General features: G+C 35.8%; 1 protein-coding gene across 4 annotated transcripts in view; it reads left to right on the top strand.

The window, feature by feature from the left end:
* The window catches only part of LOC106084712 (phosphatidylinositol transfer protein beta isoform), an 86,302-nt gene extending 66,378 nt beyond the window's left edge, over positions 1-19,924 (top strand). For 3 of the 4 annotated variants that reach the window (XM_059361782.1, XM_059361780.1, XM_059361783.1), the window contains exons 4-9: positions 5,047-5,158; positions 5,221-5,372; positions 9,379-9,456; positions 14,142-14,251; positions 14,322-14,501; positions 18,351-19,924. In XM_059361782.1, the coding sequence (XP_059217765.1) occupies positions 5,047-5,158; positions 5,221-5,372; positions 9,379-9,456; positions 14,142-14,251; positions 14,322-14,501; positions 18,351-18,489 (771 nt within the window). In that variant the 3' untranslated portion in view covers positions 18,490-19,924. Of the gene's footprint in view, positions 1-5,046; positions 5,159-5,220; positions 5,373-9,378; positions 9,457-9,981; positions 10,060-14,141; positions 14,252-14,321; positions 14,502-18,350 lie in introns of all 4 variants that reach the window. The other variant, XM_059361781.1, reaches the window with a different exon arrangement.
* Positions 19,925-27,117: the final 7,193 nt, after the last annotated feature.

Below are 27,117 nucleotides of genomic sequence, written 5' to 3'. Positions count from 1 at the left end.
AAATGGGGCCTTTTTCCTCTTTATACAGTTGATTCAAGCGAAATTTTGTTTGCAACCTCATTGTAGCCCAAAAACAAAAAACTGATATCTAAATTTTGGGATGGGGTGCCTAAGGGGGCTGCCCCACTCCCAAATCCGCCAAATAGATATATAGGCCAATCATGACAATATGGGATTCCAATGAAAGGTATTTGAGAGTAGAAAACGAATTTGTCATACAATTTTTGGTCAAAGTGTTTGAAGGGGCGCCCCAACCCGAAAACCTTCTCAAGCCGGACATATTAACCGACCACGGCAATATGGAGCTAAATTAAAAGGTATTTGAGAGTAAAATACGAATCTGATATGCATATTTGGGACTTAATGTTTGGCCGCCCCTCTACCAAAACACCTCCTAAAGAGGAGAAGTTTACCGACCATAGCAATATGGAGTTCAAATGAAAGGTCTTTGAATAGAATAGGAATAGAGCACGAATCTGATATCAACATTTGGCAAAAAGTGTCTATCCATCCCATCCCCATAACACCCCCCAAATAGGACTTATTTTTTGACCATTGCAATATGGGGCTCAAATAAAAGGTATTTTTGAATAGAACACGAATCTGATATATATTTTCAGGACCAAGCCAACTAGTGGCCGCCCCATCCCTCAAAACACCCTCGTAAACCGGACATATTTGCTGACTGTGGAAATATGGAGCTCAAATGAAAGATTTTTGGGAGTGGTGCTGATATTTTTTCAAGGCTAAGTGTGTGGGGGACCACCCCACACTCCAAAACACCCCTAAATCGGACATACATATTTATCGACTATGGCTATATGGGGCTCAAATGAAAGGTGTTTGTTTGTTTGTATTGGGTTGCCCAAAAAGTAATTGCGGATTTTTCATATAGTCGGCGTTATCAAATTTTTTCACAGCTTGTGACTCTGTAATTGCATTCTTTCTTCTGTCAGTTATCAGCTGTTACTTTTAGCTTGTTTTAGAAAAAAAGTGTAAAAATAGTATATTTGATTAAAGTTCATTCTAAGCTTTATTAAAAGTGCTTTTACTTTCTTTTAAAAAATCCGCAATTACTTTTTGGGCAACCCTAGAACTCGAAGTTGATGCCCATATTCGAGACCACATTCGGACCAACCACTACTCTGGGGCCCTTCCCACTCCCAAAATCCCATTAGAGTATCGGTCTCTTATAAAGTCTTTTAAGAATGGTGTACATTGTGTAATGACAGTTTTTTTTTCTGCGACAATTACACTACTTCCATGGCATGCACATGATTTTGTGCATCTGTTGGAAGTTGTATTGAGGGCTTCGAACGCTAGACAACGGTAACGGCTCTCCCTCTCCCAGGTTCGAATCCCGGCCGGACTCTGTCGAATTTTTTTATTTTCAAGTTTTTTATGCCTGTTAGGGCGAAGATCATTAGATTTCATAATTTTTGTTTGTTTCTCTTTTGAGACGAGCTCAATGATCGGAGATTTTCTTTTTGCAAATGGAAAAGGAAAGCCAGAGGTTGCAACACACAACAACCACATATTCGACAGACCAAGGCCGGGATGCGAACCTAGTCCTAACAGGCAAAAAAACTTCAAAAATTAAAACTTCTTTTATAAATTTCGATTTTGAAATATTCTTTCTAGGTTTTGAGTCAAATTTTCAAGACTTTGAGAGAATTTTTTAGATTTTGAGAAACTTTTCTAGATTTTGCGAACATTTTCTAGATTTTGAGAACTTTTTTCTTTATTTTGAGAAAATATTTCAAGATTTAGTTTATGAGAATTGCAGAAAATTTTGAAAAAAATGTCTAAATTTTAAGAAAATTTCTAAATTTTATGAAAAATTTCTAAATTTTAAGAAAATTTTCTAAATTTTAAGAAAATTTTCTAAATTTTAAGAAAATTTTCTAAGTTTTATGAAAATTTTCTAAATGTTAAGAAAATATTCTAAATTTTCAAGAAGATTTTGTAAATTTTTTAATTAAAAAGAAGTTTGTAAAAATTTTTAGAAAATTTTGTAAATTTTAAGTAATTTTTTTAAATTTTAAGAAATTTTCACGATTTTGAGAAACTTATCTAGATTTTGAGAAAATTTTCTAGATTTTAAGAAAATTTCTAAATTTTATGAAAATTTTCTAAATTTTAAGAAAATTTTCTAAATTTTATGAAAATTTTCTAAATGTTAAGAAAATATTCTAAATTTTTAAGAAGATTTTGTAAATTTTATTAAATTTTTTTAATTTAAAAGAAGTTTGTAAAAATTTTTAGAAAATTTTGTAAATTTTAAGTAATTTTTTTTAAATTTTGAGAAATTTTTACGATTGGGAGAAAATTATCTAGATTTCGAGAAAATTTTGTAAATTTTGAGAACTTTTTTCTTTAGGTTAGGCTGAAAAGAGGTTGCATATATTAATCCGCTCCATGCCATTATGGACGTTCACCTAAGCCAGTAATCGGCTTGTTGTGCGCTCTAAAAACTATGAAGTAACCTCTAAAAAGAAAATGTTAAGTAAGGAATTCTGTGCTACTTACAAACTCCTTAATTGTTTTCAATACCACTACCCTAATTTGGTTCATGTCTGATATTGTGTCCACCACCAGCCTAAGTGCCGGTATCAGTAAGACGCGAAAGCCGGACACTAACAAAGGAAATTCTCCAACGTCTCATCATCTTCCCCGCATGCCCGACACATGCTATCCGTCAAATTGTCTGGCCTTGCATTTCCCCTTACTCCGTTATGGCCCGGCTCCTAAACGATGCATTTCAAGATTTAGAGAAATTTTTCTAGATTTCGAGAAAATTTTCTAGTTTTTGAGAATTCTTTTTAAGTGCAGAAAATGTTGAAAAAAAATTTCAAGAAAATTTTCTCAATTCTAAGAAAATTTTCTAAAATTTAAGAAAAAATTTTAAATTTTAAGAATATTCTTCTAAATTTTAGAAAAAATTTTCTAAATTTTAAGGAAATTCTCTAAATTTTAGAAACTTTTCTAAATTTTAAGATAATGTTCTAAATTTGTAAATTGTAATAAAATTTCCTAATTGAAAAGAATTTTGTAAAAATTTTTAGAAAATTTTGTAATTTAAAAAATTACTTAATTTTTTTAAATTTTTAGAAATTTTCAAGATTTTGAGATTGTTTTCTAGGTTTTGGGAAATTTTTCTACAATTTGATTTTTTCTTTATTTGAGAAAACTTTTTAAGATTTAGAGAAATTTAGAAATGTTTCTAGATTTGGAAAAAATTTTCATGTTTTCAAGATTTCCTTTAAATGCATAAAATTTTGAGATAAATTTCTACATTTTGGAAAAAATTTCTAAATTTTGAGGAAAATTTCTAAACTTTAAGAAAATCTTTACAAAATTAAAGGAAAAATTCTTATGGTAAAGAAAATTTACTTAATTTTAAAAATGTTTAGAACATTTTCTAAATTTTAAGAAATTTTTCTATATTTTAAGAAAATTTTCTATGTTTTGAAAATATTTTTAAGATTTAGGGAAAAAGTTTCACAAATTTGGAATTTGTAAGTAGATATACAATTTCGAGGAAATCAGTAGGAAAAAATTTTGGATCGTTTTTCAGAAAATGTTCTAAACTTGTAAATTTTGATAAAATTTCCTAATTGAAAAGAAGTTTGTAAATTTTTTTAGAAAATTTTCTAATTTAAAAAATTACTTAAAATTTTTTAAATTTTCAAGATTTTGAGAGTTTTCTAGGTTTTGAGAAATTTATTCTAGGTATTGGAAAAATTTTCTACAATTTGATTTTTTCTTTATTTTGAGAAAACTTTTCAAGATTTAGAGAAATTTAGAAATGTTTCTAGATTTGGAGAAAATTTTCAAATTTTCAAGATTTCCTTTAAATGCATAAAATTTTGAGAAAAATTTCTACATTTTGGGAAAAATTTCTAAATTTTGGAGAAAATTTCTAAACTTTAAGAAAATCTTCTAAAAATTGAAGAAAAATTTCTTAAGGTAAAAAAAATTTACCTAATTTTAAAAATGTTTAGAACATTTTCTAAATTTTAAGAAATTTTTTCTACTTTTTAAGAAATTTTTTCAACATTTTAAGAAATTTTTTCTACATTTTAAGAAAATTTTCTATGTTTTGAAAATATTTTTTAAGATTTATCGAAAAAGTTTCACATTTTGAATTTGTAAGTAGATATACAATTTTGAGGAAATCAGTAGGAAAAAATTTTGGATCAATTTTCAAGCATTTCCGTAAAATTGAAATTGTTGAAATTTATTGCATTATTCGTTAACGGAAATCTTCACTATGGCAACACTCACTGTTCCGTCCATAACAATAGCGCCTACCACTATCAAAAAAAAACCCGGCACAGGGATTTGCTGTAAGCATCACACAGGCTAGGACTTTGAGGTCCGGTATGTGTGGTGCTCATAGCTGCTACGAAATACTTAGTTGCGAGCTACCGGGCACGTCCACCAGGTGCGGATAGTGGAATGCTCCATACGAAGTAGCTGCAATGGCAGCGGTATCGAGCGGAGAGTCTCAGTGAGAGGCCGGGCGGCACCACCGGCTCTTGCACAAATACTGAGTGCCTTTGATGCTCGATATGACAAGGCGGATTATTGGCGCCTTTAAATAACCAATTGGCCACCATGTTTTCACGGCGAAAGAGCTTGCTCACCCATAGGGTCTTGACGAGGATCGCCACCTCCATATGCAAATGGGGCTACAGTAACAACAACAAAAATCTAAACAAAAACGACTCCTTACTACTTATGACCCTTGAAAACTAAACTGACCACTCATATGTATGAATGACACTACACACAAGACGACTGACAATATCTGTTGTAAGAATGTCCATTAATTGATTTTGCTTTGTTTTTGTATTGTCTGTGTTATCTGGCAGCCAGGCAAGCATCCATAAACAAATCAAAAAGAATAGATTTTAATTGATTTTTTCCTCTATAATTAATTTTCTCTTGTATTCTTTATTTATTTTTTTTCTCTTCCCACATATGACGATGGATTCTTGGAATAATTGCAAATGAATAATGACCACACATGCACAAACATAGTATCAAGTTGCACAACTTTATTCCGTTGCGGAGGCTTCGAAAAATGAAACGGGAGGAGGCGAAGGTATTGAAGTATTAAAGAATGAACCCTTTACCGATCATCCATTGTTGGGTAAGTTGTTTATTGTTGATTCAAAATTTTTTAACTTTAATTTTTGTTCATCTCATTTTTAGGTGGCAAATATAGTTCCGGTCAGTATACATATAAAATCTATCACTTGGCATCCAAAGTTCCAGCATTTATAAGACTATTGGCGCCCAAAGGATCCCTGGAAATTCACGAAGAGGCTTGGAATGCTTATCCTTATTGTAAAACAGTAATTACGGTATGTTGGCAATGTGGTGACTGGCCGATTTGGCCTTGTCCATCCACCATGCACTGGTTGAAATGCAGAGAATTTGTTGTTATGTGGAAATGAAATGCTTAGGGGGTTCTCTGTTATGATTATGAAGTTTGGTAAGGTTGCAGAAGTAGATTAAAATGAGCACTTTTTTTTGGGTCTCTATTTCTCCTACAGGAGAATAAGTTGACCGAGACCGGAAAAAGTTGACTTTGACAGTTACCTACTTTTTACGTCGATCCAAAGACACTACTTAGGAAGATAGGGGCAGAATCCAGTTTAGGTTTCCTTAAACGGTGTAAGAATTACTTCACTCCGTCTGATCTTCTGGAGTACAACTCACATGCATGGGCTGGAGCTTCAAAATCATCCCTGGAGCTACTGGACCGCATGTACAGAGGAAAGCGATGGCGTTGATTAGGGACAGTAGGGTATCCAACTATTGGCTCCCTTGAATATCGTCGCAATTTGGGTTGTTTGTCGCTGTTCTATCGGTACTTTCATGGTGTGCGTTCGTCTGATATTCGTCTTCTTATTCCTGGTGTAAGGATGTTTGTCAGGCATACTAAATAGACATTACAGGAATTCACACCCGTTTGTAATTGATTGGCCAGGGGACCGCACAATGCATTATAGGCAGAATTTTTATTTTGCCCGAACCGTTCGTATGTGGAATCGACTTCTGGCTAATGTTTTTCCCACCAACTTTGACATCCAGAGATTTAAGACAAATGTCAATAAACACTACATCCTTTTCCTCCAACTCCCATTCCTAATTTCCTTTCGCCAACGCAATGCTCTGCATTCATAGGGGACATATAGGGGAGCAATCCCATGGCAGCCGGTTGTACGTACCGGTTTGATCCGATGAATTCCTTCATCGGCAAGGGCTGCCGCCTCAGTGTAGCACACACTGCTACTACAACAACAACAATATATAGGGGAAAAAATTGGTTGCAGCTTTCCAGGAGATAAAGCTGACCAACACCTTCAGCCTGCACAGTTGTCACCAATACAATGTGCTACGTAAGGATCATTTACGGAGTTGATGTGGGGGATTTACCTTTGTGATACACCATTCCGTGCAGTATAGACCCATCTCGCCTGTGACTAATGCTGGTGACCTCTACATGGAGTGTATGGGGATAGCAGTCAGGTCCGGAACTGCCGAGATACAGCTATACAACATGCACATACCGCCAGTTGGTAGTTGGATTCTAGTTAATGGCCATGTATACAGGAAATTTCGGGATATCATTAACACAACAACCGTTCGCTTTATACCAGCGGAACAAATACCCAAAATGCGGGTCAAATTTCGGCCCAGGAAGTGGTTCTTGCAGATGAGAGTGCTGAGATTCATAGCACGGATCCCATTAACCCAGAAATACTCTAAGTACGGCCCAATTTCCCGGCCAAGGCAGTGGTTCCGCAGATGAGAGTGGTGAGATTCGTTACACGGACCCAGGTGTACTGGAAATGAACAAGTTCTGGCTCAATTACGATCCGGTAGATGCAGCCGCCTCAACTCCTACATAGCAAGGATTGATGCTAACGTTCAGGAAGTATGTCCCAATTGTAACCTGGGACCGCACGACACATGTCACCTGTTTAACTGCCCAGCCAGTCCCACTCGACTGAGACCCAGATCCCTCCGAACGCACCCCACCTTAGTCGTAGTTCCTGGTTCTGGATATTTAACAGAACCGGCCAGACAAAAGATAGAATACAACAAACTACTACAACAACAACATTCCCTTTGGTCAGGTCAGAACAGTCCACGTATTATATTATCTCCATGCCAGTAGGAGGTGGGGAGGAGTTTAAAAAGGCAGAGAACAGGAGCGGAGAGAAAACTCCCTCCTTGAGAGTTGTTGCTTGGGCTTTTCAAACTCTTCTTATGACTGGGACATATAGTTCACATTCCATCTCTTCGATGAATCCATGCTATGTAGGAGTAACACCTCAAGCACTTCAAGGGGATATAAGAAATAAGGCCCCAATGCAATAAAGACTCAAACGGAAAAGTAATAAGACCCCAAAGTTGTATACATGAAACAAAAACAACGATAATTGGGGCTTTATCCCTCTTTATGAGGCTTTATTTCATTTTAAAAATTTAGCGCTCACTTTCGTATGAAATAAGACTCCAAATTTGGAAATGGCACAAAGTCCCAAACCATATTTTTGGGGCTTTATTACAATTAACAAACATTTACAATAAAACGACGGGAAGCACATTTCGAAAGATTACCCGCAAATTAGTCAATCGTCAACTTATTGGGACATTATTTAATTTTGAAATTGGGACTTTATGCCATATGAAATAATGTCCCAAGTTTTTGGGCTTTATTTCATTTTAGTTTTGGATTTTTTTTTCATTGCGTTGAGGCCTTATTTTATTTTTACTGTTGGGGTTGCTTATTTCATTATGAAATAAAGCCCCATTTTTGGGTTTTTATTGGATTTTCCGTTTGGGGCTTTATTGCATTGGGGCCTTATTTCATACCGCCCTTAGTATGACGCTTGTTGGTCCGTATGTTTACCTGGTTTGAGTACAGGGAGCACCCGACCCATTTTTCATATCTCTGGTATCACTGGAAATAGACAGATTGTTTGAGTATTAGTATTGTTATTGGCCTATAGCCTGTGATGGCTTGGTCATCCTTATGGCTGGCGTCTGCGTCGACTGGAAGCTTTGTTGTCCTCTGTAGAAAGCTAATTAAGTCATTTCGTTTGTAAAACCTCGAAATAGAGATCTAGGACCCTATAAATTATCTTGATCGTCTCGAAATTCTGATTCGATTTAGTCATCTCCGCCCGTCTGTCGAAATCACGATAGCGGTCGAACGCGTAGAGCTATCTGCTTGAAATTTTGCACAAATACTTTATATTGATGTAGGTCGTTGAGGATTGCAAATGATGGCATATCGGTTCAGATTTGGATATAGCTCCCATATAAACCGATCTCCCGATTTGACTTCTTGAGCCACTGGAAGTCTAAATTTTCATCCGATTTGGCTGAAATTATGCACATAGTATTCTGTTATGACTTCCAGCAATTGCGACAAGTACAGTCGAAATCGGCCAAGAACCTGATATAGCTCCCATATAAACCGATCTCCCGATTTGACTTCTTGAGCCCCTGGAAGCCTCAATTTTCATCCGATTTGGCTGAAATTATGCACATAGTATTCTGTTATGACTTCCAACAACTGAGCCAAGTACGTTCCAAATCGGTCTATAACCTGATATAGATCCAATATAAACCGATCTCCCGATTTGAATTCCTGAACCCCTGGAAGCCGCAATTTTCATCCGATTTGGCTGAAATTTTGCCTGTGGTGTTCTGTTGTGACTCTCAACAACTTTGCCAAATACGGTCCAATTCGGTCTATAACTAGATATAGCTCTCATATTTTAGCAGAATCCATGGTGGTGGGTTCCCAAGATTCGGCCCTGCCTAACTTAGCACGCTTTTACTTGTTGTCTCCTTGTCTCCGCATTAAACCTGTTCCCGGCTCCATCTAGAGTTATCCGTGAAAATCGAGCTCTGATTGTCATCAAAAACTATTATCGTCGACTATGTAGACCAATGTTAAACTACAACACACGCACTATTGTACAAAATTGTGCACGTTCACAAGAAAATAAGCTTATGGGCCTTAGATATAAAGTGGACATGTGTTAGTTGGCCCATCATTGCTACAGATTTAGCTCCCCACTAGACCGAGATCATAGAATTCTTGTAAACAAGATTTTTTTGAGATTGTATTAGATTTTTAGAAGATTTTGTATTGGATGTGCTGGCACAGTATACATTGGAAACTACACATTTTGTTATAGCTGCTATATAAATTGATTTCCTGGTTTTTTTAGCAACAAATTTCTTTTAAGGCTTTTAACGTTTTCTCCATATTTTTTCATTTTCGTACCCTTCTACTACACATACACATGCACATAATAATATCTCTACAATAATATTTTCTAGAATCCAAAGTTTATGAAAGATAATTTCAAAGTTATCATAGATTCTCTGCATTTAGCCGATGGAGGAGATTCTGATAATGTAAGTGTGATGCGAATATAAAAATTAATTAATGGTGTTTTTCTCTCTCTTTTTTTCGATTTCTTTTTGTACTCGCCTATATTTAATATTTAACAATTTATTTATCTAAATGTATTATTTCAAAATGCGCTTACACATACGAACATACATACATACATACATACACATCAATATACACTTAACAAACATTAAAACATGTGGTGTTGGATTAATTTACTCTCTATGTATTGTCAATGATTATTTGTCTCTCAAACTGATATCAAAATCACAAACAACAACAACAACAACAATTGATAATAAAATGGACTTATTCCATATTTGTGGGTGTGTGTGTGCGTGTGCCTGCCTACATGTGAGCTGTTGTAATTTCTTTAATTTCAAATGCTTCAATTAACAATCAAATGATGAAATGATTATCGTGTATATTTTTTTTTTTATAAATTTCTTTAAAAATAAAATTTGCTATATTTTGTATCAAAAAACAAATTAAATACGCATATATTAATATGAAAAAAAAAAATCCAGAATCCTGGTTACATGAAAGATAATTTTATCATAATCATTGAATCTCATCATATTGCTGATATAGGCGATCAGGAAAATGTGAGTCTATGTTAATAAATGTTGTCTACTAACCCTAAAGTTATTGGCTATAGGCTTCTATGGGGTAAAATTTATTTGCAAAAATCGATGCTTTAGATTTTGTGAACAAGTTTTTTGCTTATTTTTATATATTTTGAATTTTTATACTCTCCACCATTTTTGTCATTCTGTTTGTAACACCTCGAAATATGCGCCTAAGACCCCATAAAGTATATATATTCTTGATCGCCATGACATTTTAAGTTGATCTAGCCATGTCCGTCCGTCCATTTGTCTGTCGAAAGCACGCTAACTTTCGAAGGAGTAAAGCCAGGCACTTGAAATTTTGCACAAATACTTTTTATTAGTGTAGATCGGTTGGAATTGTAAATGGGCCAAATCGATCCATGTTTTGATATAACTGCCACATAAACCGATCTTGGATCTTGACTTCTTGAGCCACTAGAGGGCGCAATTCTTATCCAATTTGGCTGAAATTTTGTATCAAGTGTTATGTTTCCAACAACATTGCCAAATATGGTTCAAATTGGTCCATAACCTGATATAGCTGTCATCCCATCTTGGGTCTTGACTTCTTGAGCCACTAGAGGGCGCAATTCTTATCCGATTTAGCTGAAATTTTGCATACGGTGTTTTGTTATGACTCTTAACAATTGTGCCAAGTACGGTCCAAATCGGTCAATAACCTGATATAACTCCCATGTAAATCGATCTTCCGATTTAAATTATTAAGCCCCTGGAAGCCACAATTTTCATCCGATTTGGATAAAATTTTGCATGTGGTGTTCTGTTATGACTTTCAACAATTGTGCCAAGTATGGTCCAAATCGGTCTATAACCTGATATAGCTCCGACCTCCCGATTTGACTTCTTGAGCCCTATAAGCCGCAATTGTGAACCTATTTGGCTAAATTTTTGCATGTGGTGTTCCGTTATGACTTCCAACAACTGTGCTAAATACGGTCCAAATCCGTCTATAACCTGATAAAGCTTCCATATAAACCGATCTCCCGATTTGACTACTTGAGTCCTGCAAGTCGCAATTGTGACCCGATTTGGCTAAAATTTTGATTGTGGTGTTCCGTTATGACTTCCAACAACGGTGCTTAGTACAATCCGAATCGGTCTATAACCTGATAAAGCTTCCATATAAACCGATCTCCCGATTTGACTTCTAAGTCCCTGGAAGCCGCATTTTGACCCGATATGGCTGAAATTTTGTACATAATGTTTTATTATGACTTCCTACTACTGTGCCAAGTACGGTCTGAATTGGTCTATAACCTGATATAGCTCCCATGTAAACCGGTCTCTCGGTCATTCTTAGTCGGTTCCTAGAAGCTTTAACTTTTGCTGGTTCGACAGAAGATTGGTATGTATGGTGTAAATTAAGCCATTCAACAAAATTTATTATCTATACATTTTTAGCTGAATCCAATGTGGTGTGATCCAAATATTCGGGCCGGCCGAATCTAAAAAGTTTTTTTTTCTTTTTTTTTATTTTTTTTTATTTTTTTATTTTTTTTTTATTTTTATTTTTTTTATTTTTATTTTTTATTTTTTTTTTAATTTTTTTTTTTTTTTATTTTTTTCTTTTTTACTATTTTTTTATTTGTTTTAATTTTTTTTTATTTTTTTATATTTTTTTTTATTTTTTTTTAATTTTTTTAATTTTTTTTTTATTTTTATTTTTTATTTTCTTTTTACTTTTTTTTATTTTTTTTATTTTTTATTATTTTTTTTTATTTTGTTTTATTTTTTTTTAATTTTTTTATTTTTTTTATTTTTATTTTTTTTTATTTTTATTTTTTTTATTTTTATTTTTTATTTTCTTTTTACTTTTTTTTATTTTTTTATTTTTTTTGTTTATTTTTTATTTTTTTTTTGTTTCTATTTTGTTTTTAGTTCTTTTAATTTATTTTTTATTTATATTTTTTATTTATATTTTTTATTTTTTTATTATTTTTAATTTTTTTTTTATTTATTTTATTATTTTAATGTTGCTTTTTGTTCTTTTATTTTTTTATTTATTTTTCTTATTCTTTTTATTTTTTTATTTTTATTTTTGTTTTTATTTATTATTGTTATTATTTTTTTTTATTTATTTTTGTTATTATTTTTTATATTTTTTATTTTTATTTTTTTTTTGTTTTTTTTTTTATTTTTCTATTTTGTTTTTATATTTTTATTTTTTTATGTTTTTTTATTTTTTATTTATTTTTGTACTTATTTTATTTATTTTTTTTTTTGTAATTATTTTTTTTATTTATTTTTGCTATTATTTTTCTATTTAATTTATTTTTTTGTTATTATTTTTTTGTTATTTTATATTTTTTTATATTTTTTATTTTTTTTTATTTTTTTTTATTTTTTTTATTTGTTTATTTTTTTATCCTTTTTTAATTATTTTTCTTAATTTTTTTTATTTATTTTTTTTTTTTTTTATACCCACCACCCTGCAACACACCGAAATATCCTTTTCCGGCCCTATAAAGTAAGTATGCTCTTGATCGTCGTAAAAATCTAGAACGATCTAGCCATGCTCGTCCGTCTGTCTGTTGAGTCTTAAAAAATAGAGATATTGAGATGAAACTTGGCATATATTAAGCTATCTCGCACTTAATATAGTCCCATATAGACCGATACCCCGATTTAAGGTCTTATGCCCATAAAAGGCACATTTATTATCCGATTTTGCTGAAATTTGAGATAGTGAGTTGTGTTCGGCCACTCGACGTCCTTCTTTAATTTGGCCCCGATCGGTCCAGATTTGGATATAGCTGCCATATAGACCGATCTCTCGATTTAAGGTCTTGGGCCCAAAAAAGGCGCATTTATTGTTTGATGTCGCCGAAATTTTACACATGTTAGGCTTTTCGACATCCGTGTCATCGACATCGGTTCAGATCGGTCTATATTTGGATATAGCTACCAAAAAGACCAATATTTTGTTCTACAAAATTGCACAATGAACTGTCCGTCCCAAATTTGGTCCAAATCGGACCATATTTCGATAAAGCTACTATTGTGCCATAAATTATGGATTTTTTAGCGGATTATGACGAACGGTGGTTTACGTATATCACCGAGAGGTAGGTATCCAAAGTTCGACCCGGCCGAACTTAACGCCTTTTTACTTGTTTTTTTGCCTTATGCTGGTATGGTACCATCATTCTGTTTGCAGTTCATCAAAATATTTATCTGAATTCCTATACGGTATATTTTTGATCTCCTTGAATGTCGGATGTCCTTTATGTCGATGAAAAGTAGCAAAATGTTTAAAAGGCTTAAGCTAGTCGGTCGAGTTTTTTAAAAATATCGCTTGGGATGATAAATGGACAATAATTTGGTGAATTTTTTGATAAAGTTGCAATATAATGCGATCTAGTGATTAGAACATCTAGAGAGCGTAATAAGTAATCGTTTTGGCTAAAAATTTACAAATGATCTTCTACTATGATTTCCAATGTTTTTGAAATTCAATCGTTGCCTAGCCTTATATACCATTCACTTAAACTGATTCTCTTATTAGAATTCTTTGGCACCAACAGAACTCAATTCTTGTCTCCATACTAAAATATATTCCATATGAGATTCTGTTATGGCTACCAATTATTCCATTTTGATTTCTGCCCGCAGAAAGAAGTCCAACAGTAAACTTAAAACATTCGATCCGTGGTGGAGGGTGTTTAAAATTAGGCCCAGCCGAAATAAAGACATTTTTTTCCTCTTACCCTCTTAAGCTGCTTATTAATTAGTTTTTGTTTAAAAAGTTTTATTTTTATATGTTTGATTATAATATCCTTGACTTTAAACAATGGTTTAAACAAAAAAATTATTTGCCACCCCTGGCCCTTAGCCATAACTTTGTAGTTATTTAAGTTTTTGCCACTTCTTGTTTTATGAGTAAAAAAATGCCTAATAATATTTGACTAACATGTAGTTTCTTATTCTCATTAATTGGTTTCTTAGATTTAAGTTGGAAGAAAAAGCAAAAAACAACAGAAACCTTCATTGTATATAACTCAAAGTTTTCTAATCATAATCGTGTTTTTTTCCCAAAAAATTTTTCCTTTACCAAGGTACACCAACTGCCCCCCGAGAAACTAAAACAACGTGAAGTTGTTCACATTGATATTGCCAATGATCCCGTGACGCCCGCAGATTATAAAGATGATGAGGATCCCATTAAGTGAGTAAATGTGATTTTGTGTCATTTGTGTTTAAAAGAGTTGGCTAATTTTTGTTTATTATTTCTTAAGATTCAAATCAGAAAAAACTGGCCGTGGTCCACTGGTTGGGGCCGACTGGAAGAAGAAAGTGGATCCTGTGATGACTTGCTACAAATTGGTTACTTGTGAATTTAAATGGTTCGGTCTTCAATCAAGAATAGAAAATTTCATTCAAAAATCGGAACGACGATTATTTACAAACTTCCATCGGTAAGTCGTTTAATGTAATAAGAAAAGTATGTAGATATTGTGATTATATATTCTTGTTTAAACAAGAAGGTAATTGGCAAAGGTTTCTTTGTCTGCCATGCAAGTACTGCCGTTAAGATCCTTAAGGACCTTGTTTCTATTCCTGACTGTGTCACAAATTCATGTGGCATATGTGCTGGTCTTGTCTATCAAATGTTTCACCAAGTGCATTGGATTGGATTCCTATCAATGAACTGCATGAGACCCAAAATTTGGCACTCAATAACCACTTTGGCCAAGGCAATTGTCCGTATCACATGCCACATAAAAACAAAGTTAGGTAGAAACACACGCACATATAAACATACACAAATAAACATTAATTTTTGGATGAGAATTGCTTTTATCAGTAACGTATGTGCTGTCTATCTCCGTCTGTTCAAAAGTGATAGCCTTACTTCAATTTTTTTCTTTACCCAAGTCATTACAAAGCACACAAATTAATTTCATCTCTCATAACTACTTTGAAAGCTAGAGTGTGTGTGTCTTCTACTTAGTTACGCTGCATGAAACCCAAAATTTGGCACTCAATAACCACTTTGGCCAAAGCAATCGTCTCTATCGCATGCCACATAAAAACAAAGTTAGCCAGAAACACACGCACATATACGTATAGAGTGAGAAATGTGCAAACGTTTTAGTAATCGTTCAGTGGATGTGATTTTCAATTTAGTCGACGGACGTGTGTTGTTTGCAAATGAACACCACTCAGATGAGTACCATATGAAGCCAAAGAAAGCAGAGGTATGACACATCAAGTTTTATTGAGTGGCATAGATATACTCTGTGGTTTTTTTGCACTTGCTTTTTCATTTTTGGATGAGGATTGCTTTTATCAGAGACGTACGTGCTGTCTGTCTCCGTCTGTTCAAAAGGATAGTCTTACTTGCATACCTTTTCTTTACCTAAGCCATTGCAAAGCATGCAAATTAATTTCAGTGTGTGTTTTCTATTCAGTTGCGCAGCATGAGACCCAAAATTTGGCACTTATTAGTCACTTTGGCCAAAGCAATTGTTTGTATCGCATGCCACATAAAAACAAAAATAGCCAGAAACACACGCACATATACATATAGAGTGAGAAATGCGCGAACGTTCTAGTAATCGTTTAGGGGATGTGATTTTCAATTTGGTCGTGTATTGCTTGCAAATGTACACCACTCACATGAGTGCCATATGAAGCCAAAACAAGCAGAGGAATGAATGTTTTTTGCACTTGCTTTTTTATTTTTGGATGTGAATTAAAAATAGAACCACTCATCCTATGGTGAAGGGTTATAAAAAGGATAAAAAATAGTAAAAATAAAAAAAAAATACAATAAATTAAAAAAAAAACTTATTTCTCCCAAAGGGGAGAGGAGTTGGGCTAATCTGACGATGAGAATAAGCATCACAAGAGATTAAGGATTTTTATTAATTGCTGAAAAGAAATTGCCAGACAACAGATAGACAAAAATCACAGACAACTCAGTTCGGTCCAGATTATGATATAGCTGCCATATAGACCGATCTTTCGATTTAAGGTTTTGTACCCATAAAAAGCTTATTTATTGTCCGATTTTGCCGTAATTTGGGGCAGTGAGTTGTGTAAGGTCCTTCAACATCCTTCTTTAATTTGGCCTTGATCGGTCTAGATTTGGATATAGATACCGATCTCTCGATTTAAAGTTTTAAACCCATAAAAGACGCAATTATTGTCCTATGTCGCTGAAATATGGGAGAGAGATTTGGGTTAGGTCCTTCGACGTTTTTCTGCAATTTGTCCCAGATCGGTCCAGATTTGGATATAGCTGTCATATAGATTGATCTCTCGATTTAAGGTTTTGAAACCATAAAAGGCGCGATTATTGTCCGATGCCGCCGAAATTCGGGGGAGAGAGTTGTGTTAGGGCCTTCGACATCCTTCTTCAATTGCGCCCAGATCTATTGAATATAGCTGCCATATAGACCGATCTCTCGATTTTAGATTTTGGATCCATAAAAGGCGCATTTATTGTCCGATTTCGCCGAAATCTGGGACAGTCGTATATGGTTCAGATCGGTCTATATTTGGATATAGCTACCAAAAAGACCAAAATCAAGAAGTCAAATCGGGAGATCGGTTTATATGGTAACTATATCAGGTTATGGACCGTACATGGCACAGTTTTTGGATGTGCAAAATTTCAGCTAAATCGGACAAAAATTGCGGTTTCCAGGGGCTTAAGAAGTCAAATCGGGAGATTGGTTTATATGGAGGCTATATGAGGTTATAGACCGATTTAGACCGCGCTGGGGACAGTTTTTGGAAGTCATAATAGAACACTATGTTCAGAATTTCAACCAACTCGGACAAAAATTGCGGCTTCCAGGGGCTCAAGAAGTTAAATCAACACATAGGTTTATATGGGAGCTATATCCAAATCTGAATCGATATGGCCCATTTGCAATCGCCAAACCTACACCACTACTGTGGTACAGGGTATTATTACTAATAATTTGGTTTGTAACACCCAGAAGGAAGAGAGATAGACCCATTGATAAGTATACCGATCGACTCAGGATAACTTTCTGATTCGATTTAGTTCGTAATTTTCATCCGATCGTCTTCAAATTTGGCACAAGCATTTTTTTGGGCCTAAAGACGAAGCCTATAGAAATTGGCAAAAATAGGTTCAGATTTTGTCTCAACATTATAGGTGAATTTCATAGAAATCAGTTCAGATTTAGATATAGCTCCCATATATATGTTCGTCCGATTTTGACTAAAATTGCCATTATATCGTCATTTGTAAGCCGATTCTCGCGAAATTTTGTATGAGGGATTCTCTTATAAGTCTCGACATTATTGGTGAATTTTATAGAAATCGGCTCAGATTTGGATATAGCTCCCATATATATATTTGTCCGATTTGGACTAGTATTGCAATAATTTGGTCATTTGTTAACTGATTTACACGAAATTTTGTATGAGGGGTTCTTTTATAAGTCTCAACATTGTTGGTGAATTTCATAGAAATCGGCTCATATTTATATATATGTATGAGGAATTCTCTTATAAGTCTCGACATTATTGGTGAATTTCATGGAAATCGGTTCAGATTTGGATATAGCTCCCATATATATATTTGTCCGATTTGGACTAGTATTGCAATAATTTGGTCATTTGTTAACCGATTTACACAAAATTTTGTATGAGGGGTTCTCTTATAAGTCTCAACATTGTTGGTGAATTTCATAGAAATCGGCTCATATTTATATATAGCTCCTATGTAAATGTTCGTCCGATTTGGACTAGTATTGCACTAATTTGGTCATTTGTTAACTGATTTACACGAAATTTTGCACAAGGGGTTCTCTTATAAGTCTCAACATTATTGGCGACTTTCATAGAAATCGGCTCAGATTTGGATATAGCTCCCATGTATATGTTCGTCCGATTTGGACTAAAGTTGCAATTATATCGTCATTTGTAAACTGATTCTTACGAAATTTTGCATGAGGGGTTCTCTTATAAGTCTCAACATTATTGTTGAATTTTATAGAAATCGGCTCATATTCAGATATAGCTCTCATATATATGTTCGCCCGATTTGGACTAGTATTGCAATTACTTGGTCATTTGTTAACCGATTCACACGAAAATTGGCCTAAAGAATTCCCTTATGACTCCCGTTATTGCTGTTGAACTGAATAGAAATCGGTTCTGATTTAGATATAGCTCCCATTTATATTTTCGTCCGTTTTTGAATAATATTCAATAACCGATAAAGTCGGCTTCGTCCTTACTTGTTTTAATTTTCATTTTTTTTTCTTTTTTTTTACTTACAGCCAAGTATTCTGTTGGATGGATCGCTGGCACGGTCTGACAATGGAAGATATTCGTGCTATTGAAGACAAGGTCAAGGAGGAGCTCGATAAACAACGTCAAGAAGGTGAAGTGCGTGGCACTAGGGCCGATAGTGATTAGGAACAATATTAATAATATAAATGTCGTCTTAATAACAACAACAAAAAAATCCCATATAAATATATATATATAAACGAAAAGTAAAAGAAAAACAAAAAAGAAGCAGCAACAATTAAAAACAAAAAGAAAGAAGGAAAACCAATTGCAACAAAATCCAAAATTTTGAAGAAAAAAACATGCCACACTTATAAAAATAAAACAAAAAACCACAAACAACAGTCAACAAATAAACAATAGCAATATTACCAAAAATAAAACAAAAGAAAAACAATTTTTGAGAAGAGATTTTAGAGAATTTTGTCACCCAACATATATATATATATATATATATACAAACAATATAAGGCACCGAAAACTGCTCCAACTCATCACCAATATGCAAAATCAACCAAACAAACAACCAACCAGTACCCAAACCAGTACTCTTCCAAACAAAACACCTACACCTACACCAACAGCAGCAGCAATAACTTCAAAAAAAAAAACCTTCTTAACTCACAACAACAACACACTGCTATCTATTCCTATTTACCAAACCGCAAAAAAAATACTATTTTTGTTTTGTTTCTAGTATTCTTCCATCCAATTTTAATTAATCAAAGAACAACAACATAGAGGAAATAATCCTAAAAACCAATACTTTGTCGCATGGCTCTCTTTTTTTTTTTTGAAATGGAAAAAGTTTGTTTTGTCTGAATGATTATGTGGATCATTGAAGATTACTATTTTATAATTATAAATTATTAATAATATTATGGCTTAAATCTTGTGTCTTACACATATTAATAAAGTTTTTTTATTGTATTTTTTCCAATTTTAGTTGTTTTTTTTTTTTGTAAATGTTGATTTAATAATTCCGAGTTTTATTTTGTACTACAACAACAAACAGAGAACAGCAAGAAACTTTTTTTGTTTGTATAGGAAAACAATTTAAGAAAAACAAAAACCAACTAATTAACGTATATATTGTATTTAAACACCAATGTTGAAATAAATAGCAATAGTTTAAGTTAATGAATACTTAACCCTTTACCCAAAACAACCACACAGCAACTTACACACTCAAACACATACACATACATACTACAATACAAGTAACTAAATATACAAAAAGCATAGAAAATATATTTACAAAAACAAATTGCAAGAAGAGAAAATTATTATTCAAATAAAGAAGAGAAACATTTAAACATTTTGTTGAGCCTAAGAGTATGCAACTTAATTTAGACAAACACTATTAACGCTACTACTACTCCACAAACACATTCTCACACATACACACCTATCTACCTAATTCTAGACACGGTAAACGATTTATAAATGTATGCTTGTGTACAAATCATAGTGATGGGTACATTATTATTATTATCTAATTATAAATGATAACTATAATTTTGTGGAAAAGAAAACAGAATAAAGATTTAGTTAAAACAAAGAGAAAAAAAAAAACAAACAAACAAACAAAAACACCTTAATTTTGATTAATTTTTATTTTGTTGTTGTTATCTTTTCATGTTTTAAGTTTGTATGGCATGCTTTTCAAAGAGAATGTGAGACAAGGATTTTAGAAAACAAAATCCTATCCTACACCACACCGAATATACAGTTCAACCGCTTATAACTGCATTTAAAATACCTCAGATTGTTTATAGCCAATTGTTGGCATCAGTTGGATTCATGAGCTATGGAATTTTCACGGTATGACGTCTCCAAAACTTGAACCAAAATTTTTATTGAGATTGATACTCTACTAGGGATCTAAAAGTTGACTTTCGACTAATCGATTAATCGACTTTATGTGTAAAAAAGTCGAAGTCGACTTTTACAGTTTAAAAAAGTTGAATAATCGACTTTGAAGTTAAAAAAGTCGAAAAGTCAAAAAAAGTCGAAAAGTCGGAGAAAAGTTGAAATGGACAATATGGGTATCAAATGAAATGTTTAGAAGAGTAAAATATGATATTAAAACTTCAGTACCTTCAACCCATGAGGCGGCTCCAATCCCAAAACTCTTACGAACAGACATATTGGAGTTCAAGCCAATATGGGGCTCGATGAAAGGTATTGGGGAGTAGATTATAAAGTCCGTTACTTGGACTTGTAAGTCCCTCCAAATGGGCATATTACTCGATAATGGCTGTATGGGACTCAAATGAAAGGTAGTTAGGAGAAGATTACGAAAATGACATTAAAACTTGTATCCAAGTATGTAGGTGGCGCTTCACCTCTTAAAATCACATCAAAATCGAAAATCTTTGGGGGTCCCATAACATCCCCAAACGGTACATATTTACCGACAATGGAAATATGGGACTCAAATTAAAGGTATTTGGGAGTAAAGCACGAATTTGATATGAATCTGGGTCTGAGTCGAGTGGGTCTGGCTGGGCAGATTGTTATTGTTGTAGTTTGTTGTGTTCTATCTTTCGTCTGCATGATTCTGTTGATTGTCCAGATCCAAGAACTCTGCGACTAATATGGGGTTCGTCCAGAGGTATCTGGGTCTGAGTCGAGTGGGTCTGGCTGGGCAGTTAAATAGGTGACGTGTGTCGTGTGGTCCCTGGTCACAATCGGGACATACATCATGCACGTCGACATCAATCCTTGCTCTGTAGGAATTGAGGCGGCTGCATCTGTCGGATCGTAATTGAGCCGGAACCACTCTGGTTTGCTGGGGGAGGTCAATTCCTTTAGGTGCAATGCGAGGCGATTGTTCTCCAAGGACTACATTCACCTGGTAGCTATTTACCGCATCTGCTACCGTGTCTGCATGAATGTCTACATCTGGTTGATCTGAAGGTTCTCTCTTGTAGCGCTGAACCTCACGCTCTAGATCATGATGATCTACCTTAGATCATGTAGATCTACCATAGATCATGTAGATCTACCCTGGTCACAATCGGGACATACATCTGGCATGTCTGCATCAATCCTTGCTCTGTAGGAATTGAGGCGGCTGCATCTGCCGGAACGTAATCAAGCTAAAACTATTTTGGTTTGCTGGGGCAGGTCAATTTCTTCAGGCGCAACTGGAGGCGGTCGTTCTCCAAGGACTACTGGGAAGCTATTTTTTTGCATCTGCTACTGTGTCTGCATGATTGTTGTCGAGACTGGCATAATATGCCACTTGATCCAGATCTCTCTTGTAGCGCTGAACCTCACGCTCTAGATCTTGTGGATCTACCTTAAGGCTCCTGGGTGTTGGATACTGTTGGAAAGTACGAAGTAGTCACAACCATTATTTGTATTGCAACACTGTGTTCTCTATTCCCTTTTGTGTATATTAGTTTTTACTATTCCTTTTTGATATTTCATTCTTTATTGTATTCGCTATTACATTGTACTCATATTCAAATTTACCAGTCAGTCTGGAATAAACTACAAATGAATTAACAACAGGTTATGGGCCCAGGCTCCGTTTTCAAGAAGACGCGTAAAGAATTAAATCGATTTTTATTTGCGAAGAGTACGGTTATGAAAAATAAATATGTCGGGCAACGTAATACGGATTGAGCCTTTAAATTCCCAGAATTACGATACATGGAAATTGCAAATTCGTGCAATTCTTATAAAAAATGACTTGTGGGCATATGTCAGTGGCGCATCACAATGCCCGTTAGCTGAAGCTGCCGAAATCGAGAAATGGAAGATCGCCGACCAGAAAGCTAGCGCGGATATTTTGTTATCAATGGCACCATCGGAATTGGGGTCATATCCGAGTGTAAAACATCTAGGGATATATGGCTGAAATTGGAGTCCACATTCCAGTCGAAGGGGCCTGCCAGGAAGGCAACGTTACTAAAGCGTGTTGCTTTGGCACGTATGAAGGAGGGTGAGAGTGCTCGCGATCATATGAACGAATTCTTCGACGCAGTGACCAAACTCAAAGAAATCAATGTAACCATCGGAGATGATTTACTGGCCATTTTGCTTCTGTACAGCTTGCCAGACTCGTTCGAGACATTTCGATGTGCATTGGAGACAAGGGATGCACTGCCAACGCCCGATGTGTTGAGAGTGAAAATACTCGAAGAGGACCAATCACGTAAAGCAAAAACAGAACGAGATGAGCAAAATGCAATGTATGTAAGGCCAAAGAAAAACAACGTCAACGGAAAATTTGAAAGAGTAGCGAGAGAGGATAAAGTCGAAAATGCAAAGGCACAAAAGCAAAGGCAAAAACAGGGTTGTTTCAAATGTGGAAGATTTGGGCATTATGCCAGAAACTGCAGATCAAACGCAAACCATGCTGAGGAGAGCGAGGGCAGAAAAGAGAAGTCGCTGTTTAATTGTGTTGATGTGACATTAAATTGTTTTGACATCTCTAGCGAATGGTGTTTGGATAGCGGCTGCACCTCTCATATGAGCGCATACAAAGAAGGGTTTGTTAAAATGAAAAGCATAAGGAAAAGCTTATGTTTGGCAAACGGTGAGATGAGCGAAATATCTGGTATTGGTGACGTCAAAATAAAAGTTGCTAACAAAGGGCAAATGCAACCTTTTATAATAAGAGACGTAATGTATGTTAAAGATTTACGCACCAATTTGCTGTCCATCTCAAAACTGACGAATAAGGGATACCAGGTGCACTTCCATAGGGATGAAGCCTTTATAATGGACGGTAAAAATGAAGTTTGCAGAGCAACTCGTAAAGGTAATCTTTACTTTATAAACTCGATTGACTCTGTTAATTCAGCTGAAGAGAAAATAGGTGAGATCGACCTGTGGCACCAGAAATTAGGCCATCTTAATGAACATGATTTGAAATTGCTTGCCGATACTAAGGGCGCACATGGGATTGAAATCAAGAAAGGCCAACGATTGTCAACATGTGCGGTGTGCTTGAGTGAGAAACAGACACGAAATAGTTTCAGCAGTCGAGGTGATAATCGTACCAGTGAATTATTGGAAGTGGTTCATAGTGATGTCTGTGGCCCCATGAGAGTTAATTCACATTCGAACGCAAGGTACTTTGTCACTTTCATCGACGACTATTCTCGATACTGTGAAGTCCATTTCTTGAAGCAGAAATCTGACGTGCTGGGTGCTTTTAAGAAATTTAAGAGTTCATCGGAACTATTAACTGGCAAAAAGATTAAATTTCTCCAATCGGATAACGGCACCGAATATCTAAATAAAGAATTCAATGATTACCTGGAAAAGGCCGGCATTAGACGAAGGTTGACGGCACCTCATACGCCGCAACAAAATGGCGTGTCGGAGAGGAAAAACCGGACGTTGCTAGAGATGGCTAGGTGCATGATGAAACAGGCAGGAGTACCTCCGGTATTTTGGGCGGAGGCCGTAAACACCGCTAATTATTTAAGAAATCGATGTCCCACTAGATCATTGAATGGAAAATTACCAATAAAAATTTGGACAGGTAAGACTCCATCGATTAAACACTTGAGAACTTTTGGCACCCGGGCATACGTTTTGATCAAGGATAAGACGAATGGGAAATTGGATTCGCGTTCTGATGAATGTATTTTGGTGGGTTACTCTGAAGAGGCGAAAGCATATCGTTTGTGGTCGCCAAAGAAACGTCATGTAATTATTAGCCGTGACGTCAAGTTTACAGAAGACTTTTATGGAGAAGCGTTTGAGCCAATAATCAGAGAAGACTTGGAGCCACAATACGAGTATGAAATGCCAATAGGAGAACAGGAGTACCCGGAACAGCGAGAACGACAGTCCCAGACATCATCTCAAAACGCGAATGATACATTTCAGACCCAGAACACAAATGCTGACGCCATAGAGGATAGTGAAGAGGACATGGATGATTTCGAGGGGTTTGAAGATTGCGAATTCATTAATGCCGTTTTTAACGACGAACCTACTACCTGTGGCGAGGCGATGAATTCCCCAGATGGTCTCAAATGGCGACTGGCAATTGAAGACGAATTTTTAGCACGGATATTAAATGGTACTTGGGAAATTACCGAACAACCAGATGACAAGAAGGTGATTGCCAATAGATTCGTTTTTCGCACTAAAATGGACGATAAGAAGAAAGCTCGTCTAGTCGCAAAAGGGTGCTCCCAACGGCCAGGGGAGGATTTTTCGGACACCTACTCACCCGTCGTTCGATCGTCGACCATTCGACTAATGTCTGCTGTAGCTGTCGAAAATGACCTGGAAATCCATCAGATGGATTTTGTGACAGCATACCTGAATGGAGATCTTAAGGAAAGAGTCTTCATGCATGTACCTGATTATTTGGAGGAAGTCTTGCACAAATTGTCACGAGGAGAAACGGTTGGAACAAGCAAGGAGAAGAATCAGAAAGCCGTTGAAATTGCGGAAGCATGGCTCAGGAATTTGAAGAAATATAAAAATCCAGTATGCAGACTCGTCAAGGCAATATATGGTCTACGACAATCAGGCCTACTGTGGTACCAGAAACTGAGTCACAGATTACAACAACTTGGATTAATACCATCGAAACAGGACCCTTGCTTATTCATAAACAGGAAAGGTGAGAAGATCACGCTAGTCACTGTTTACGTTGATGATTTATTAATAGCCACGGACGATAAGGAACAGCTATGCCACATAAAGAAGTCTTTGGCAGAATCCTTTGAGATGAAGGACCTTGGGAGGGTCAGCAGATGTTTGGGCATAGAATTTGACCAGGATTTGGAGAATGGTCAAATGTCATTAAAGCAGAAGGAATATACCGAATCCGTTCTTGCACGTTTCAACATGCAAAATTGCAAACCGGTTGTGACACCTTTAGAACAACAATGTAAATTGGATAAGCCTTTAGAACCTGATGCGACAATAATGCGAAAACATCCCTACCAAAGCTTGATCGGTGCCCTTATGTATTTAGCAGTCAGCACTCGGCCTGATATAGCGTACGCCGTAAATTTCTTAAGCCAGTTTAATTCGAATTACAATACTGAACATTGGAAGGCCGCCAAGAGGGTATTACGCTATCTTAAAGGGACGATCGATCATGGACTAAAGTATACCAAAAGCAACATTCAATTGTATGCGGTTGTGGACGCTGATTGGGGTTCCAATCTCTCCGATAGACGCTCCTACTCAGGATTTGCCTTCATAATGTCTTCCGGAGCAATCAGTTGGGAAGCTCGAAAACAGAGGACCGTGGCTTTATCGAGCACAGAAGCAGAGCTCCTTGCTATTACAGAGGCTTCAAAGGAGGCCTTGTATCTTCGACGAATCTTTGAGGAAATCAGACTGCCGAAAAACTGCATTACGATCTTCAACGACAGTCAGAGTGCCCAGAAATTGATACAAAGCGTCGGATACCACTCTCGTACCAAGCATATCGACGTCCGACATCAGTTTTTGCAACAGTACCGAAATTCTGGTTATATTAAATTGGAGTACGAGAGGACCGAAGATATGACAGCTGACGTACTCACGAAGGGCCTTGGTTCCAGTAAGCATCAACAACATATTCGAGAACTGGGCGTGGCCGAGATTCTATAAAGGACGTCCTACTTCGAGGGGAGGTGTTGGAAAGTACGAAGTAGTCACAACCATTATTTGTATTGCAACACTGTGTTCTCTATTCCCTTTTGTGTATATTAGTTTTTACTATTCCTTTTTGATATTTCATTCTTTATTGTATTCGCTATTACATTGTACTCATATTCAAATTTACCAGTCAGTCTGGAATAAACTACAAATGAATTAACAACAGATACCTTTCCACAAGATGACGATTTGGCTGGTCTCTGCGATAACAGCCCAAAAGGTGTTGATCAGACTGCATGTAGTTATGTCTTCGCACGGGTAGAATATTTGTCTCCTTTTGGAGGTGGTCCACATGTTAACCGAGGAGACAGCCCGTCGCAGTTCGACGGGTCACGTCACTTGACTTGAGGACCTCGTTTCTATTTTTGGCATCATGAAAAATTGCTGTGGCGGATTGACCCGATGAAGTTCTTCATCGGCTGGGGCTGCCGCCTCAGTGTATAACACACTGCTACAACAACAACAACATTAATTTCTTCATCGACCTGACTGTGATGGTATTCAGTATTCACCTCATGCGTATTTGCAGTTAACAATGTGGCTGAAGATTTGAAGGCAAATACCTTCAGATTTCTTGCAGCGAAATATGAGGCAAGTTCTTTGAGGTAGACGTTCAACTTATCGCAGATGTCAACAATGAATGGGGGCTGATGCCATGATCGTACAATCGTCTGCATATGATACAATCTCTATGGCGTCTGGAGGGGGTGAAATAGAGGATAGGTTGAGGTTAAACAGTGACGAAGATGTCACCCCGCCCTGGGGAACTCCCCGTTTCACTCTACGGTGCTTTGCCTTCTTATCCCTTAATTCCACAAATGACTGGCGACCACACAGATAATTCGCGATCCAGCGTTTCAGGCCTGGCTGGAGGGACGTGTTGGCAATGTCCTCAAATAGTTTGGCATGGCTGACCTTGTCGAATACCTTCGATAGGTGTGGTGCTACGAGTACCGTTTGATTGAAGCCACGGCCTGAGCTGATTGAAGCCACGGCAAATGTGTGCGGTGATGGCATGCAAAGCAGTTGTTGAGCTATGCAGTCTTCGAAATCGATACTAATGCTCCGTGAATGGAAATTCTCTTATGAGGCTCTGGAGGATGAATGTCTCAAGCGTCT

The sequence above is a fragment of the Stomoxys calcitrans genome, chromosome 2 (assembly GCF_963082655.1).
Source record: "Stomoxys calcitrans chromosome 2, idStoCalc2.1, whole genome shotgun sequence".
Classification (NCBI taxonomy): Eukaryota; Metazoa; Arthropoda; class Insecta; order Diptera; family Muscidae; genus Stomoxys; species Stomoxys calcitrans.
The sequence above is the reverse complement of the archived record's forward strand: the minus strand, read 5'-3'. Positions and strand labels throughout refer to the sequence as shown.